The sequence below is a fragment of the Rattus norvegicus genome, chromosome 12 (genome assembly GCF_021556685.1).
Source record: "Rattus norvegicus strain SHRSP/BbbUtx chromosome 12, alternate assembly SHRSP_T2T, whole genome shotgun sequence".
NCBI classification, from domain to species: domain Eukaryota; kingdom Metazoa; phylum Chordata; class Mammalia; order Rodentia; family Muridae; genus Rattus; species Rattus norvegicus.
The window spans coordinates 38,138,437-38,157,833 of NC_141545.1; the positions used below are offsets into that span (position 1 = coordinate 38,138,437).

Consider the following 19,397-nt stretch of genomic DNA (forward strand, 5'->3'; position numbering starts at 1 on the left):
GAGGGCATCAGGTCCTATTACAGATGGTCGTGAGTTACCATGTGGTTGCTGGGAATTGAACTAAGGAACCTCTGGAAGAGCACTCAGTGCTCCTTTTTTTTTTTTTTTTTTTTTTTTAATCTTCATTAACTTGAGTATTTCTTATTTACATTTCGATTGTTATTCCCTTTCCCGGTTTCCGGGCCAACATCCCCCTAACCTTTCCCCTCCCCTTCTTTACGGGTGTTCCCCTCCCCATTACCACCCTCCCCCCAACAATCACGTTCACTGGGGTTTCAGTCTTGGCAGGACCCAGGGCTTCCCCTTCCACTGGTGCCCTTACTAGGCTATTCATTGCTACCTATGAGGTTGGAGCCCAGGGTCAGTCCATGGATAGTCTTTGGGTAGTGGCTTAGTCCCTGGAAGCTCTGGTTGGTTGGCATTGTTGTTCATATGGGGTCTCAAGCCCCTTCAAGCTCTTCCAGTCCTTTCTCTGATTCCTTCAACGGGGGGTCCCATTCTCAGTTCAGTGGTTTGCTGCTGGCATTGGCCTATGTATTTGCTGTATTCTGGCTGTATCTCTCAGGAGAGATCTATATCCGGTTCCTGTCGGCCTGCACTTCTTTGCTTCATCCATCTTGTCTAATTGGGTGGCTGTATATGTATGGGCCACATGTAGGGCAGGCTCTGAATGGGTGTTCCTTCTGCCTCTGTTTTAAACTTTGCCTCCCTATTCCCTGCCAAGGGCATTCTTGTTCCCCTTTTAAAGAAGGAGTGAAGCATTCACATTTTCTCCAGCCCATCAGGACTTTCTTTAAGATTTTTATTTATGTGGTGTGTGGTGTGGAAGGATAGGGGAGGGCAGGCAAAGCGCACCTGAAAGCAGTAGCCGCAGAGGCCAGAAGGGGGCGCCAGATTCCCTGGAGCTGGAGTTATAAGCAGTTGCAATCCATCATGGGTGCTGGGAACCAAACTCTGGACCTCTATAAGAGCAGTATATGCTCTTAACTGCCGAGCCATTTCTCCAGTCCGTCCTTGTCCCCTTCTAGGATTTATCATGAGTAGAAATGGTTGAGCAAGTCACACAAAAAAAGTGGACAAGCACACATTCAAATTCCCACCCATCAATGGCGGCGGCCCGCAGCCTCACAGCTAAATCACTCTAAATCACGGCAGCCTTCTCTGCTTCCTTCGAGTTTGGGTTGTGAGCTTTAAAGGATGGAGTTAGAGCTCCAATCCCTTCACTTCCTAGATCGCCACCACAGTTGCAGAGGTGGTGGCGGCCACATCAACGGCAGTGGCAAGAGGGGAGCAGCACTTGGGGCAGATGCAAGAAGAAACGGAGGTGAGAGAAGAAACAAAGAGGGCTGGAGGAACGAAGCAGGTAGGGTGAAGAGTCAAAGCCAAAGGCAGAAGGCATGAGGAAGCAGGTTAGATCCTGAGCGCAGCCAACTTACAGAGTGGTGCACTGTCACTGTCCCAGCACTTGGGGACCATCCAGGAGCTACTAAGCAGGCACACTGCCTGCTGTTGGTGCTGCTGCAGCAGCAAGTGGAAGCTGGGAATTACAGAAATAGCTGAGCCCCAAGGCCATTGGTGGTTAAAGCACGGGGGAGGTGAATCTCCAACAGGTCTCTGGCTCAAGCCTAGAACTGTGAGTCTCTAGATCTCTCACTGAGCTGCAAACCTCTGTGTCTCCAGTCCCGCCCCGGGGTCTCCAGCCCCGCCTCTGAGTCTCCGACCACGCCCCTGGGTCTTGAGCACTCTAGAGCCCTGGAAGGAATGTCTCCTCACCTACCCACAATTCCTAACGATATAGAGCAGAGCCTGGCTGGTGGCAGGATGCCTATCATTGGCTGGTAATTGTGCCCAGCGATAGACTATAATTGACCGTCTGTGGACCTGGAAGAACCCACTCTGTCCAGACCACACCCACACCCAGCATCTTCACCCTAGACCCCCTCAGGTGCCCCAAGTTCTCATGGGTAATAGTCTGAGAGAGGCAAGAACATTGCGCAGGTGACAGCAGTCACAGCCCAGAGTGTCAGGCACTCAAGAGTGTCATTCTGGAATGTTCTGGGAAGTTCTTCCAGCTTGCCAGTCCCTGTCACGAGCTTCAAGGAGAAAGCATGGGCATGTGAGCTCACACCTGGCGGAGGGTCACCAAATATCTGATCAGCTGAAAACGCTGACTCTGTCTTGCTGTTTACACTGTTCCAGCGTGACAAGCCACTTACACTCACCCCCGTAAGATGGAGAGTTTTACTTCATTTAGCAGAGGAGAAAGCTTGATTTGCCCCACATCAACCAAATGGTACAGGTGAAGTTTGAACAGAGATCTGGATAGCCTCCGGCTCTCCGTCATGGCCTGACCACCCCAGGGCCTCTCAGCCTGACCACCTGACCACCCCCAGATTCCAGACACTCACTCTCTCTCTCTCTCTCTCTCTCTCTCTCTGTCTCTGTCTCTCTCTCTCTCTCTCTGTCTCTCTCTCTCTCTCTCTCTCTCTCTCTCTCTCTCTCTCTCTCTCTCTCTCTCTGTCTCTCTCTCTCTCTCTCTCTCTCTCTCTCTGTCTCTCTCTCTCTCTCTCTCTCTCTCTCTGTCTCTCTCTCTGTCTCTCTCTCTGTCTCTCTCTCTGTCTCTCTCTCTGTCTCTCTCTCTCTCTCTCTCAGCCCCTGACCACCCCAGACACACACTCTCTCTCAGCAGACCATCCATCCATCTGTCTGTCTGTCTGTCTGTCTGTCTATCTATCTCATCCCCTGACCACCCCAGGCTCTCTCTCAGTCCCTGGTTACCCCAGAAACACATACGCTCTCTCTCTCAGCAGACACTCCATCTATCTATCTACCATCTATCTATCTATCTATCTAGCTATCTATCTATCTATCTATCATCTATTTATCTCTGCCCCTGACCACCTCCCTTCTCTCTCAGCCCCTACCATCCCCAGGCTCTCTCTCAGTCCCTGACATCCCCGGGCTCTCCCTTATTTTCCAGTGATCTTCCTCCACCTCAGGAAAACTTGGATTTTGCTGGTTGGTTTGGTTTCATTGGGTTGGGTTTCCTAAGGTAGGCTAGCCTGAAACTCCTCCTGCTTTAGCCTCTCATGGACTAGGGGGAGAGAGGTGTGACTACCATGGCAGTCCTGGAAACACACACACACATACACACACAGAGAGAGACATTTTATATATATATATAATTTCATACATGAATGCTTTCCTTACATCATTTCTACCCCACCCTCTCCAACTCCAGCTATGTCCAAACTGTTCTTCATGTTCATCTGTAAAGAGCTTTGGCCATAGAGCTCTGAGGGATTTGAGGACTGAGAGAGGCTATGGAGATGCCCAGGAAAGCCAGATGTGGTGGTTTGAATAGAAATGGTTCCTATAGACTTATACATGTAAATGCTTGGCCATAGGGAGCGGCACTATTAAGAGGCGTTACCTTGTTGGAGGAAGTGCATCTCTAGGTAGTAGTCTCAGAAGCTCAAGTCCAGGGTCAGTAGCTCACACTCACTGCCGGCTGCCTGTCACTCCAGACGTAGCACTCTCAGCTTCCCTTCCAGCACCATGCCTGCCGGTGTGCCCCCATGCTTCCTGCCAAGATGACAATGGTCTAAGCCTCTGAACCCCTAAGCCAGCCCCAATTAAAGGTTCCCCCTTATAAGCGTTGCTGTGGTCATGGTATCTCCTCACAGCAATAGGAACCCTAAGATACCAGGGTTCCCTTATCGAGTGGGGAAGTCACCCAGACAAGGCATGACAGCCCCACTTGATGGTGGCCTCTGTAGGGCAAAAGTCCCTGGTTATTTCTTGCCTCGTGTTTGAAAGGTGTATGACATCTTCTAGCCAGGGCAGTGTCACCCGGCTGCTTGAGGACACAGTGACACCTAACTTGTCCAGTGTTTTGATGCCTGGCCACAGGGTGAGAAGGCATCTGGGGCTTCTTTCAGAAAGAAGAGCAATGAACCGTCCAACCCAGGACCAATTTCCTGGCCTGGTCTTTTCCTCAGCCCCAGCAAGGCAAGTTCATTCCCACTGGACAGTGCTTGAAGCATGGTCTTGGCCCTACAGGTCTAGGGACAGAGAGAAACAATGGCCACAGGACAGGGGCTCAGGGACGAGGGGCCTCATGGTACAGCAAGATCCCTCTATAGCATTGTGATGGTGTCTGATTGTGTCGGCAACAGCCAGTAATGCTGCATAACAAACGGGCAGGCTCGGCAGCTTCAAGAGCACATTACTTGTGCTCTTACACTGGCTGGCCATCTGGTAAAACCAGACATTCCTGGCAGCTATAAGTACTCTGGATCCCAGCATCTCCTACCATCCAAGATAGCACAACAGACCTCAATGGTGCAAGTCTGGCCAAAACAGACATTCCCACAGTCTACTGCATCCTGGCCACTGATGTCCCATTGACCAAAGTGTGTCAAGAGCCAAGTACCATGCCAGTGGGAGGGACACTCACTCTCAGAGAGAGGGGCTGCAGTGTTGGCCACAGACAGCATCTCTTACAAGCCACTACCACAGCTGTTTTCAGCCAGGAGTGTTTTTATTCTCTTTCAATTTTTAGGTGCACACATGTATGTGCAAGCTTGCTACTGCACAAGAGTGGAAGTCAGAGGACAACTTGCTGAGAGGTCAACTTCTACATGTAGGTCCTGAGGACCAAACGAAGGTCATCAGCCTTGTTGGCAAACACCTTTACCTGCTGGGCCATCCTACTAACTTCTTTTTATCTTTTATTCCCAATGGCCAGTTGGAATTGGAATTAAATAGTGACCAGGCTAGGCAGTAGTGGTGTATGCCTTTAATCTCAGCACTCAGGGGGCATAGGCAGGTGGTTCACTGTGAGTTTAAGTCTCCAGAGGGAGTTCTAAGACAGTGAAGGCTACACAGAGAAAACCTGTCTTGACAAAGCAAATAAATAAACAAACGGATACATAAATAAACAGTCTCTGGGGCTGGAGAGATGGCTCAGTGGTTAAGAGCACTGACTGCTCTTCCAGAGGTCCTGAGTTCAATTCCCAAGCAACCACATGGTGGCTCACAACCATCTGTGATGAGATCCGATGCCCTCTTCTGGTGTGTCTGAAGAGAATAATAATGTAATCATATACATAAAATAAATTAATTAATTAAAATAAATAAAAATAAACGGTCTCGGTTAGTATAGAACTAAGAAGAGATATTTGGAGGAAACATCCATTTTTGTCACCAAGGCCAGTGACACGGGCTACCCACACATCCCTCTCTATTCCCAGGACATAACACTAATTGAAATGTTTCTATAAACAGGGACAAAAGAAACTACTGAGGGCGGGCTGAGCAGGAAGAGGATTTGTTGTTGGAGGCTCAACTAGAAGCCAGGACTCACACCTTGTAAGAAATACAGGGTCGTTTGCTCCCCTCGACCTCGCAAGTTCTAGCCTTGTACCAGGAGTGACCGCCTCCACTCAGTGACTTCCTTAAAAGAACTCTACAACAAGGCTGATGAGGCTCAGAGGGGTCAAGCCAGTGGATTGAGATAACATAGCTTAGTCCAGACAGTGCCCTTTGCTCTCTACCACTTAATCCCTTGCTTCCCCTACCCTCTTGTGATTAGCAAGACAAACCTCCCATCCCCCACCAGCCTGTGCCCCTGCTGGGCTGCAGCCAAGGCCAGTGTCTCCAGGTCCCCAGGGCCTCTTGGACCATAGCAGGAGACTCATCTCCCTGCAGAAGTCAAGCCTGGCTCCCTGAGCTCTCAAGAGAACTCCCAGGAGGGAAAAAGAGAGGAACCTTCGCAGACAGTTCTACAGACAGCCAGTTATGTAACAACTGCCGAGGCTTGCCAGGAGCCAGGAGGCTCAGCGCACAGTGGTCTTCTTTAAACACTCATTCATTCGCCCCAGGGACCCGCCCAGGATCACGGTCAATTCCCTAGTCACACCAGGATGGCACCCTAGGCAGGAGCAGGTGGTCAATGAATGAGAAAGCTGTAAGAAGAAAATGAGATACAAGAAAGTAAATGGGAGAGGTGGGGCGGGGTTTGCGTGAAAAGGAGGAGCTTAAGCATGGGCAGGGACGGACTGAAAGGGGGACATAAGAGTCTTTTTCTTTTTTTCCGGAGCTGGGGACCGGACCCAGGGCCTTGCGCTTGCTAGGCAAGCGCTCTACCACTGAGCTAAATCCCCAACCCCGGGACATAAGAGTCTTAACAGAGAATGAGGGAAGGAATCTCTCGGGCTGACAGGAAGCCCTGCAAGGGGCATTGCCAGAATGTGCAAAGACCCTGGGGTAGGATTGTGCCAGCATTAGAGAAGCCCAATGAATTGCACAGCCAAGACAGAGGCTCTGCAGACATTGGGCAGAAGAGTTTTGCTCCCAGAGTCAGAGAGTCACTGTAACTAACAGGGATGGAAGGGAGGAGAGGGACACCAGGGGAGAAGTGTTAGAACCCACAGACTCCTGGCCCCTCACCCTCAGGGCTAACAGAATGGACCACTGCCTTATGTGGCCCAGATCAGAAAACCCTGGGCTCGCCATGGGTGCCCCAGCTCACATCTAGAATTCCAGCACCTGGCAACGCTGAGGCCGGGGGATGGCTGCGAGTTTGAGAGACTGAGACACTAGCCCCAAAACCAAAACAAAAATAGTGGCTTCAGATACTTTCTGAAGCCAGAAGCGTGAAGGGCTCAGAGCCAAGGGACAGCATCTGCTGTTGGCTAGGAGGTTGGAGGGGAGGATGGGACCCAGGAGCCTCCAGGTCAAGATGCAGCCCAACGGATGGTCACTGAGAAATGGCCTCTAGATCCCCAGCCTTGGTCCCGGAAGAGGCCCCCACAGTCTTTGCACCAACTGTCCCCACTGCCCAGAGTACCCTTCCCTCAGATCTCACATGCCTGGCACCTTCACATCCTTCAGGGTTCCCCAGACTGCCCACCCAGCTGTTCCTCTAAGGTAGAAATCATGCTCTCCTCCAGCACCATCTCCCCGGTGTGGTCTGACTCATGTATAATGGCTTCTAAGCTTGATGTGTAAACTACACATCACAGGAAACCGTCCTGATGACTGTGTCCTGGTACTAGAGGGGTCCTGGCCTGGAAAGATACACAACAAAACAGAAAGATTGGAAAATTCCTCTGATCGGCTGCTGGGTATCTCGATTTCTTCCACAGGGAAGGGGCGGGGAATGGAATAATTCATATAAAAATTAAAATCTTAAGACAAAGTGGGGCGTGCATTTGCATAAAGACTAGCTTCCGATTTTTTTTTTTTTTTTTTTTTTTTTTTTTTTTTAGCTTCCGATTTTTAATGTCGCCCACCTCCAGAGTGAAGGTGGCAACCACCCAGGCAGGGCCGGAAGTGGTTCAGCCAGCCCTGTGCCTGTCACAGAGGAGTCAGAACCCTCTCAAGGCATCCTTGGCCAGCTCAAAGCAGCCTTGATGTTTGCCTTGTCGTTTATGCACAGCCTTGAACACCTTTCCAGCTCCCTCCTCCTTACTCATCCAGGGTAGGAAAGCTAAATGCTGATTTTCCCAGAATCCCTTGAAGATCTATTTCGGGACCAGACACTACTCAAAGAGTGCAGATGCCTGACCACATCTCGCCTCTTCGTGCTTTGAACGAAGCCTCTGTGACTAGAGCCATAGCGGTTATCTTGGGATCCTCGGAAAGCCAGGAGACTCAGAGAGATATCTATCTGGTCCTCAGTTGGTGAAGTGCTTGCCTAGACTCACGGGCCCCAGATTCTGTCGCCGCATAGGACTAAGCATGAAGGCAGGAGGATCAGGAGTTCACAGACACCCTCAGCTACATAGGGGCTAGCCTGAGCTACATGAGACCCCATCTCAAACACACACAGCTAACCAGGGCCTGACTCCTTCAGAGCTTCTGGGTCCAAGAATCATGAGCGTTTCTTCTGATTAATGCAGGGGACATAATAGAACATCATCTGAACAAGGGTCTGAGATTCCTGACCAGTACGGTCAGGTTGGTCCTCCCCAGTCTGTAGGATGAGAGGCAAGCCTGGAACTTTTGTGTGGCTCCACCTCAGAGCCGGCTGGCTAAAAATAAACCTGGGGTCTGAAGACAGAACATTTCAATGGCACTGTCATTTTGACGGAGTGTCTGACAAAGCCACCATGAACAGTAGCCATCTATCACAGACCTCTGCCTTCCCGTGTAGGGAGCTGAGATACCAGGGTAGAAAGGGACAGGTGGGTGGCACTAGAGGGGAGTGGCTACCTAGCCTAACTCAGCTCTCTAGCCCATGGCACCCCAACACCCCAGAGGGGCTCATCCCCAAATTTAATTTGCAAGATCAACCAGGCAGGAAGGCAGACCTCACAGAACTGGCACACCCTGAGTCCCTGCTGAGCCAGTATAAGAAAACAATGACTTAGGGGTTGGGGATTTAGCCCAGTGGTAGAGCTAGAGCGCTTGTGCAAGGCCCTGAGTTCGGTCCCCAGCTCCGAAAAAAAAGAACCAAAAAAAGAAAGAAAACAATGACTTATGGGATACAGAATTTGTAAGAACCTGGGTTCTCACAGAGGTGAGACTGGCACAGTCCAATTGTTTGGCTCAAAGGTTAAGAGGATTGGCTGCGGGGTTGGGGATTTAGCTCAGTGGTAGAGCGCTTGCCTAGCAAGTGCAAGGCCCTGGGTTCGGTCCCCAGCTCCGAAAAAAAAAAAAAAAAAGGAAAAAAATGAGCATTGGCTGCTCTCCCCAGGACTCACAAGATGGCTCCTCACCTGCCTGAACTCCGGCACTAAGGGATCTGATGCCCTCTTCTGGCCTCTGTGGGCACTGCATGCATGTGATTCATATACATATATAAGGTAAAACATTCATACATAAAATAAAGCCTTTTTTAAAATTTTACTTTATATAAGTACACTGTCGCTGTCTTCAGACACACCAGAAGAGGGCATCAAATCTCATTACAGATGGTTGTGAGACACCATGTGGCTGGGAATTGAACTCAGAACCTCTGGAAGAACAGTCAGTGCTCTTAACCGCTGAGCCATCTCTCCAGCCCCATAAGTCTCTGTTTTTAAATGGGCTGGCATATAACTCAATGCTATATGGCACCAGCCTAGCACACGAGGCCCCAAGTCCCATCCACTGTAAATTATCAAAATAAATGAACGAAACAGGAGACGGGAAGAGTGAGCCACAGACACATCCTCACGGTAGAAACCAAAGCGGGTAGCCTCCTAGAAATCACACAACCCATCTCCATGATGGCCCTTCCTCCTCTGGGGACCTGTGGGGACATGTGTGACATGAGGGGCTGGGGAACTGGATGCCTACTAGCACATAGCAAAGGGAAGAAAACCGGTGGCCACAGCGTTAGGTTTTTGAATCTCGGCCATGCCGGGACGGAACACACCCCGCCACCATGGTTCCACGTGGAGGGTTTAATGTGAGAAGAGTAGAAGAGCGGAAAGGCGGCCGGCCATGGGCACATGGAGGGGGTGTGGGGGTGGAGAAGGAGACGGAGAAGGGGACAAGAGCAGCGAAGAACAAAGAGTAAGAAAGAAGAGAGGGTAAGAGAGGGCAAGCAGCCCCTTTTATAGTCAGGCTCGGCTGGCTGTTGCTAGGCGACTGTGGGGCGGAGCATACCTGGCTGCTGCCAGGTAGCTGTGGGGGTGGAGCTTAGACAGAATACCAACACTCAGGAATGGCCAAGGTCTAAGATACTACAAATGGGATGAGAGCCTACCAAGGCTTTCCAGATAACAGAGAGGCCCTGGCTGAGGAAGGAGACACCCCTGATAAAGGAGATACCCCTAATAACGGGAAGAGGCCGGAAGGGACTCATGCAGAACCTCTAGGAACCTGCCCTGTGCACACTGGTGGGGCTACCTCAGACTCTGAACTAGGAGCCGCTGGTGGCTTCAAGCCCCCGTGAGGACTGACCCATGGGAAACTGCGAAAGGTCCCCCTCAGTGCTAGGTCCCCTGTAAGCACAGCCACTGGGTCCAGCAGCTTGACCTTAACCAGGAAAGCCAACATTCTGTTGACCGAAGCACATGAGGCCAGGCGTCCATCACTTACCTCTTCCTGCAGGAACAGGGATGGAAGGCTTGATGGGATAAAGCCAGACGATACCACCAGGCAGCAGATAAAACAACTAGAAATGATGGAACGCGGCGCACAGCGGGGACTGGATGCTCCTTTGTCCTAGAGTTTGGGACTGCCGCCCGCTGTCTCTGGTGGGAAGGCTGTGTAGGACTGAACTGGGGTCTGTGGCTCGCTGGCAAAATCTAGGGAGACTCCCGGGATAAAGCTGCCCTGTGATTCAGCTCCAGGAGGCACGGGAGGCCCAGGGTGTGACACTGGCCTAACACAAACTAGGACAATGCTAAGCACCAAGAGCCTAGAAAAGACCATTATACGACTTGTGCTGGGCCACACCTCCTCACGGCACAGCAGTGGGCTGACATTGGTACGGCCAACCGAACGTGCAGGTCTGATCACCTCAGAGAAACACAAGAATACTGCGCATGGATAGGCGTGCATGGCACAGGTTTATTCCATAAAATTCTTCATAGCACTTTTCCCTTATAGAGTTAAAATCCAAGATATTTTTAAAAGGTTTTATGTTGTGCTCAGTTTTAAAAAAAAAAAAAAGAAAGAAAGAAATACAAAAGTATAATCACCAGGATTTATGACATACTCTGTGTGCTAGACAAGAAGCACCATTGAGTCCTGGCAGCCAAAGCCTGAGACGTCATTTACAAACATGGAGTACAGTCACAAGAGAAAGAGCCCAGAACTATTAGGAGGGAGCACGCGGCCATTTTCCTCTGAGGCCGGGCAGCTCCATCCCGGGAAGACTCCAGGATCACACCGCCCAGCACACAGCTAAGTGGTAACCTAGGGTAGACACCCAGGGGATTCAAGTGCCTCCAGACGGCAGATCCTCCAGTAACATTGACGTTTGACCCATTCAAATACTTGTGCTGTTAAGACCCAGAAACAGTCGGGGACGCTCGCCAGCAGAGGGGACTTGCCACAGCAGAGAGCTCTTGGCTGTCTGGAGGATTCACTCGAAGTTCCCTAGAATGGTGTTCTGGCCTTGGCAGACAGAGCCATCAGCCCAGGCATCCCAACAGCCAAGTGTGAGGTGACAGGCCTGCTGGACCAGGTGCCCTGGCTTCAGGCAGCTCTCGAGAAGACAGTACACCTGAGGAAGCCAGACCAGTTATTAAGGGCAGAGAATACAGGTAAGATTTCACCTTCATAGAGCGAGGTGGAACTGTGGGCTCATGAGGCTGAAGGCCACATCGCTCCTCCAGTGTGTTGTCACCAAATGTCACCAGCCCTGCGCCTGCAAGGCTGTGTGCTGACCTATAGCAGCAGGGCCAAGACAGGCCTCAGTGTACCCTTTTGGTCTCCGAAGGCCAGGCACATCCTGGAGCTCAGGAGACAGACCTGGTCCCCACCCATGACTCCGAAACAGGGAAGCTGTCTCTGAGCCCGTGGAGTGCGTAGTGCCTGGGCCACCGGAGCAGCTGCTGTCCCTAAGTTCCATCACGTGCACAGCTGGACCGAGTGCGAGCCATTGGTTCAGAAGTCCTGCAGCTCAGGGATGTCCCGATACAGGTCCAGGGACTCAGGGTTGGAGAAGGCCCCCCGGTGCTCCACAGTCTTCCCAGCTATCACCTGCTTCACGGCCACCTCCACTTTCTTGCCGTTGATTGTGTACTGTGTGGGACAGGCACAGAAAACACAGAAAGCAGTGTTTAAACCAGAGATGGCAGATCAGCCTCAACTCAAGTTTCTCCCCACATCCTCTCCCAAATAGACCCACAAAACCAGATATGCAGTGGTTCTGAACGCAGGCCACAGCAGACACCTGAGGGAAGCCTGTGGAGAGGACGGCCAACGCAGCACTGATACTGTCCACAGAACCTGCCACACCAGGGCCCCATGCCTGGGTCAACACCACGTGAGCATGCAGAGTCTCCAATGCCGTGCACTGCACCGGGCACACATGCAGGTGCCCTGGTGTGGGCACACCTGGGGCCACATGGCCCTTGTCCAGAGTGACACCATATCTGCCTCAGGTGCCAGCCACTCCTTCTGACGAACTGTTCCTATCTATCTGATTTCTACACAGTTGTAAAAAACTGACCCGGGGGTGTCAGGAGGCCCAGGCTACTCACACACACACACACACACACATGCACACGCACACTCGATCACACCCCCACAGTGTACACCTCAGGCTCTCTGCCTCCCCACCCCTAAGTGGCCAGGAGGCCACAGTGAGAACTCTTTCCCAGGCATCGTGCAGGCCACCCAGGTTGGTCCTGGTACTCGAGATCAGCGTACCAGGACAGTCCAGCTACTGTCAGCATGCTAGGGCTTCGCAGCCAGCTCAGCTGAGCTGAGTTCATCTCCAACTCCAGGTCTGCCCGGGGAGCCGCCAAGCCAGAAGCCGTGTTCCCACCCATCACCTACTGAGCAGCAGCCCGCAAGCACGGAATGGCAGTCTCACGGCAAGGATGAATAACTGTGCACGTGCATGCCCGCGTACCCCAACTCCAAATGTGACTGGGCCTGAATGGGGAGCCTGCAGAGGCCCCTTCCCCAGACCCCCACAAACCCCAACACACATACACCTGCAGCTCCCTTCAGACTTCACATCCCACAGCTGTCTGCAGGGCATACCTGGGCCATCAGCCCCAATAAGCCATCCCACAGAAGCTGCTGGGAATGTTGTCTGTTATGAGACAGAGAGAAGGGGGTTGCTAGGCAACATGGTACCCATCTAGAAGCAAAAGCAAGCTGCAGCCACCCAGGCTCTCATAGGCCCTGGTAAGACACAACGTACTGGAATGCCTTGGGTCTCCAGGATGAGGCTGGGCACGTGGCGAGCAGACAGGCCAAGGCGGATGGCATCACGGATGTGCTTCACGAGGTCGGGCTGGAAAGTGTGCCCAGAGGCCATCTTCAGAAACAGGACTACCCGCTCCTCACCATCCCTGTTGTACTGGGGCACACAAAGGCTGTCCTCCACCTCATCGAAGGCTTCCACTGTGGAAACAGAAAGAAAAATAGCTTTTTTTTTTTTCTTTTTTTTCGGAGCTGGAGACCGAACCCAGGGCCTTGCGCTTGCTAGGCAAGCGCTCTACCACTGAGCTAAATCCCCAGCCCCGAAAAATAGCTTTTCTTTCCATTTCCACAGCAGCCACTATGCTAAAGACACCTGTCAGAAAGGAAGGCCACCAGGCCACCTGGGCAGTACTGCGGCTGCACCTGGTCTGGGGGATGTCCAGGTGACAGCATACGACATACAAATGTACTAAGATGCCACTGACAAGGAAAAAGGGGCCAGGCATGGGAGGAATTGAGTTCAGGTCTCACCTGGCAACACTGACCTGGCACTACCTGGGGCCCAGATCCCAGCATGACAAAGGAGGCCACCCCCTAAGAAGGGTGACTTTGGGGCCTGGGCCAAGACTAAGTTCCTAGGCCAGAAACTTTGAGAGTCCCTCACAGGTATGCATCTAGTATCCTGGATTGTGCTGTGTGACCTTCAGCCTTCACACACCCTCTCTGTGCCTCTGGATCCTTCCCCAGAAGGCGGAGGAAGGAGGTCTTAGGAGGCGACACAGTGGCGCCAGATATGTTCTGGAAGAGGAGGCATGCATGGTGACCAGCCCTCCCTTGCTATATGGATGTCCACTCTCACCCGGCTCTTTAGGAATCAGGGTCCTGGTCCTGTGGACCACCCTGGACCTGAGTAAAAGGAGCAGAGGAGAGATGTACGAACCAATGTTGTAGATCTCCGAGCTGCCAAAGCGTACGCCATTGGGGTTGAGGGTGCCATCACTGCAGAGACAAGAAGCACATGGCTGGGACTGGGGATTTAGCTCAGTGGTAGAGCGCTTACCTAGGAAGCGCAAGGCCCTGGGTTCGGTCCCCAGCCCCGAAAAAAAGAACCAAAAAAAAAAAAAAAAAAAAAAAAAAAAGAAGCACATGGCTAAGGGATGTGGCAATGCCCCCGATGTGTCCCCGAGCCTCCAGAGGGAGCAGCAAGAGGTCCCCTTACCTCCGGCCCAACATGACGATACCTCCTGTCTTGGGGTTGATCCTGCAGTAGTCGCCGTGTGCCCAGACACCTTCGAGAAAGGCAGAAAAATTGGTCACACTGAGGGGGTGGGCTGGGATACACCTAGACAGGCCCACGAGGCAGGGACACAAGGGAGGGGACCCTCCCTGGCCACAGATTTCAAAAGTCTAGGAACAAGCAGTGTGCGGCTGAGCACTGAAACCAGCGAGGGGTGAGACAGGGGACTGCATGAGTCAGGGGTGGTGACACATGCCAGTGACCTCAGCACATGCCACTGTGCACATGTCATTTACATAAAACCAACAACCCCTATGGGGACTGATTATGTAAACAGTGTCCGTCACCAAGGCAGGAGAAATCAGGGCCATGGCGAAGAGGGTCCTGACGAGATGAACTACAAAGCCAGAGTAAATGCAGCAGGCCTTAGTCAACCTGGTGCTCGAGCATCAGTCACCCTCCACCGTGCCCAGAGCCCCTCCCCCAACTGCCACTTTCACTGAACAAGCAGAGAGCGGGCAGGCAGCCCTCAGTTCCCCGCCCAGGGGCTCATGTGGCTCTCAGTACAGCTGGTGTCTGGAGACCGAGTGCTGGGATGAGCTAGGACCGACTGAACCAAGTCAGCGATCTTGGGTGTCTTGACACCGATAAGATGCTGAGTGAGCCCCACAAGGAGTTGGAGGGGTACGCGCATGCGCGGAGACGCCCAGCCCCAGCTAGACAGGGCGTGGCGCCAGCCTGCTCCCGCCTACCTGGGTATTTGGAGAAGTAAGCCTTCCTGTACTTGCTGCCGTTCTCGTCGTTCCAGAAGTGCGTGGGCTGGCAGGGTATGGGCTTGGTGCAAACCAGCTCGCCACTCGCTCCCCAGACGGTTTTCCCTGGCATACGAGAGAAGACTGAGCCTGGCGTGCTCATGAGTACACCCCGGCACACGCTTCCTTCCTGACGCTCCTACTTGGGACACAGCTTTGCTATGTGCCCTGCACGTGCACAACTGCAAATCCGCCTACAACCTGCTACCCATTCAGCTCCCACGGCACTCCATCTTTTTTTTTTTTTCTTTTTTCTTTTTTTTCGGAGCTGGGGACCGAACCCAGGGCCTTGCGCTTCCTAGGTAAGCGCTCTAACCACTGAGCTAAACCCCCAGCCCCACGGCACTCCATCTTAACACCTATTTCTCTGAGATTGGGGTCAGGGAGTCTGTGAGTGCAAAACCCACCCGTGGGAAAGGACATGGTTCCCTATAGGAGAGTGCTGGAGAACCATGACAAGCCAGGGGCGCGCGTCTGCGCATGTGTTCCTCCCTTCTTACATCCCAGAGGGTCAGGGAGTCATTCACCTTCCTCGTCCCAGGCTTCCACGGCCATGCCGAGGTTCCGGGCTTGGATCTCACCCTTGTACACAGGAATAGATGAGTTCTGGCCCATGAAACAGGAGATGATGTCAGTGCCACCTGCAAGCAACAGCAGAGGACAGGCGACACTAAGGGGAAGGCCACCCTTAGGGTTCTCTGTAAGCAAGATGCAGAGCTGCCTGGACAGGCACCACCCCTGCTGCAGACACATGCATGAGAGTGAGGGCTTCCTTGCAGAGAGAGGCAGCAGTGACCCAGACTGGACCCAGCTCTATCTGTCCCTGTGACTGGTGACATTCTCCCTGACTGAGCCTCCCTGCCTAAAGACTCGGAGAAAAGATTCTCAGCTGGTCACATGGAAGTCCAAGACTTTTTTTTTTAAGATTTATTTATTTATTATATATAAGTACACTGTAGCTGTCTTCAGACACACCAGAAGAGGCATCAGACCCCATTACAGATGGTTGTGAGCCACCATGTGGTTGCTGGGAATTGAACTCAGGACCTCTGGAAGAGCAGTCAGTGCTCTTAACCGCTGAGCCATCTCTCCAGCCCAAAGCCGGAGACTTAAGACAGATAAATCGGAGTCTTACCTGATGGCACTCACACACCACACGCACACACACATTCCCTCCTCCCCAGGCAGACATGCACACCCCACACAGACATATTCACTACACCACACATGGACACACCACACACCACACACACACACACACACACACACACACACACACACACACACACACAGACATGCACACCCCACACAGACATATTCACTACACCACACATGGACACACCACACACACACACACACACACACACACACACACACACACACACACAGAGGCAGACATGCACACCCCACACAGACATATTCACTACACCACACATGGACACACCACATACACACACACACACACACACACACACACACATACACACACACACACACAGAAGCAGACAGCGATGCTCCCCTCACTAGGTATCTAGATGCCCCCAAAAACCATGGCTTCCAAGGGCCCCCCGTGCCTCCCTTCCTATTTGCCCATTCCCCCGGCAGCCACTGTCTTTGGCCCTACCTGAGATGGAGCCGAGGAGCACGGTGCTCTTGATGCATCTGTACACATACTCATAGCTCTGGGCTTTCAGTGGCGAGCCGGTGGACAGGATCGTGTGGAGCGTGTGGAGGTTGTGAGTTTCCACTGGAGGCAAAAATGACCAGAGATGAACCCAAGCCCACTGCCTTCAGCCAAACTCACATGTCGGACTCAGTCAGACCAGATGCCAGTTCCTGAAGGGGTGGTGGGTGGTTCTGGGAACAGGGACTGAGGGGGCCACTCACTCGGCTTCATGTCCTTCTCCTCCAGCACTGACAGCCACTTGGCTCCCGTTCCCAGGATGGTGATTCTATGACACGGGTGAGAGAGAGCATCCTCAAGTCCCCAAAACTTCCAACCGTCAGTCAGACTCCCACCTCCTGGTTTCCCATTTCCGTTCCCAGACAGCTCTGCCCTGTCGCCAGCCTAGCACCCAGGTCCAGCAGGGATCCTCCAGGAACACATGCCCTGATGACAGTGAGAGGTGACCGACTCTCCCCAGACAAGCAAAGGCCACTCCCAGTGAGGGCTGTCTTATTGCCACACCGCCTTCACAGGTGGGCAACTACCCTATGTCCCAAGAGAAAGAACTCAGAACTTTGGCTCCCTCTTTAACCAGAACCTTCTCTGCATGGGCTCACCTCCATAAGAAAAACCACCCTTAGAGGGCCCAGTCTAGCCTGGGACTTAGAGCTGGCGATGTGTTCTGATGCCAATTAGAACCTGATAACCAGTGTAAAGGTTCATTCCTAGCTTGTGTTCATGTATGAAGAACTTGAGGTCCTAAGGATGCTGTCAGCTTCCTGATTCTGACCAGAGTCTCTGGTTCCAAGACAAATGGGTTTCTTCTTCTTTCTTTTTTTTTTTTTTAATATGTTTTTATGCTATTTATTTTGTTGTAGAGAGAAGGGTACACATGTAGAGGCCAAGGGACAACCTGAAGGAGTCTGTTCTCTCCTTTTACCATTAGGTCCTAAGGGTTGAACTCAAGATTATCAGGCATGGTGGCAACAAGTAACTTTAGCCACTAAGACCTTTTTTTTTTTTTTCTGAGACAGAGTTTCTCTCTGTTGCCCTGGCTATTCTGGAAATCACTCAGTAAACCAGGCTGGCCTGAAGCCTTGAACTCCCAGAGATCTGCCTGCTTCTGCCTCCCGAGTGCTGGGATTAAAGTGTTCCACCTCCACCCCCGACCACCAAGACATCTTGCTGGCCCCAACGACAGGGTTTTTGTGAGTGTACTGACCCTTGCTTTAGTCTCAGGACTGGTTGAGGTGGGGGCACCCTACCCACTACCCATCTACCCCACACCTGTGCTTCTCACTGCCATTGAAGGCTGAGCTGGCCCTTGAAGGCCACAGCCCTTGCCTAGGGACCAGGCTATGGCTGCCATGTTGGGCAAAGGCACCCGAGTATGTGTGGTACCTGTCAAGAACATGTCTTAGTACTGGGGTTCAGGCTCAGTGCACACACCCTGCTTGGGACCAACTCACAGGTCTACGAGCACACTGGCTTCACGCTCATGTGCGCATGCACATAGCTGCAGTTCACGCTCATGCGCACACATGCGTATATGACTTCATACACGTGTGCACTCACTTTCACGTGTGTACATGAACATATAGGCATAATCTTATGCACGTGTATCACATGCTACATTGGAGCTCAGGGCCCCGGGGACACTCGCTTCCTTCTCCATACCCCTTCCAGCAGCTTCCCCCACTCCCCACTACACCCGCCCCACACCAAAACCAGTTCCTTTTCCTGAAGCCCGGCCAGCAGGTACCAAGGGATGTGATTAACCTTTGGTGAACTACAATCTCACTAGGTAACAGACTCCTCATTAACACTGTGAGCTACACTGTGAGCTGTGGATTTTAATGCCATCATCCTGGCCAGGCAGGTTTATGTAAAATGTTAAGGGCCCAAGATTTTAGAACACCAGTGGTGGGCCAGCTCAGTGGGTAAAGGTGATTGCCGCCAAGCCTGTCGACCTGAGTTCAAGTCCCCACGACCCACATGGTGGAAGGAGAAAAGCAACTCCACAAAGTTGTCCTCTGACCTCCACTTGCACACTACAGCATGCACATACCCACATACAAAATAATTAAGTGTTAAAATGTTAAAAACAAAACTAAACAAAAAACTGTGCAGTGGTGGGACATGCCTTTAATTCCAGCACTTTAATCCCTGTCTTGAAAAGCCAAAAAAAAAAGAAAAATAAAAAATAAAAAAAGAAGGGCTGGGGAGATGGCTCAGAGGTTAAGAGCACTGACTGCTCTTCCAGAGGTCCTGAGTTCAAATCCCAGCAACCACATGGTGGCTCACAACCATCTGTAATGAGATCTGATGTCTTTTCTGGTGTGTCTGAAGACAGCGACAGTGTACTTATACATAATAAATAAATAAATAAATCTTTAAAAAAAGAAAAAAAGAAAATAACAGGGCTGGAGAGATGGCTCAGAGGTTAAGAGCACTGACTGCTCTTCCAGAGGACCTGAGTTCTCACAACCATCTGTAATGGGATCCAATGCCCCCTTCTGGTGTGTCTGAAGACAGCGACAGTGTGTGTGTGTGTGTGTGTGTGTGTGTGTGTGTGTGTGTGTGTGTGTATTTTTTTTAAAAAAGAAGAAAAGAAAAAACAGAAAACAAAACCAGCAATAACAAGGGAAGCCACTAGCAGCTCCTTCTGCGTCTACCATGTGGGCTCCAGCTAGTGACGGACCATGGCAGAGCAGGACTTCTGACACCAGAAGTCTGAGCCTCCATCACTGTCAAGGGGTTCATCCACCAAGTGCTGGCAGCACAGGGTGTCTAGGGGTCTCTATGGACAACATTTTCATAATCCCCAGCCACTGGAAGTTGTTCGATGCTGCTTCCTGCC

At 51.8% G+C, this 19,397-nt stretch overlaps 1 protein-coding gene across 2 annotated transcripts in view; it reads right to left on the reverse strand.

The window, feature by feature from the left end:
* Nucleotides 1-10,486: 10,486 nt before the first annotated feature.
* Nucleotides 10,487-19,397, reverse strand: part of Aacs (acetoacetyl-CoA synthetase) — a 43,266-nt gene continuing 34,355 nt past the window's right edge. Inside the window, exons 11-18 of one of the 2 annotated variants that reach the window (NM_023104.2) lie at nt 16,759-16,823; nt 16,496-16,618; nt 15,399-15,512; nt 14,812-14,937; nt 14,042-14,111; nt 13,763-13,821; nt 12,821-13,023; nt 10,487-11,688 (exon numbers count right to left, since the gene is read on the reverse strand). In NM_023104.2, coding sequence (NP_075592.1) covers nt 11,551-11,688; nt 12,821-13,023; nt 13,763-13,821; nt 14,042-14,111; nt 14,812-14,937; nt 15,399-15,512; nt 16,496-16,618; nt 16,759-16,823 — 898 coding nt within the window. In that variant the 3' untranslated portion in view covers nt 10,487-11,550. The remainder of the gene's footprint in view (nt 11,689-12,820; nt 13,024-13,762; nt 13,822-14,041; nt 14,112-14,811; nt 14,938-15,398; nt 15,513-16,495; nt 16,619-16,758; nt 16,824-19,397) is intronic. The other variant, XM_087579273.1, reaches the window with a different exon arrangement.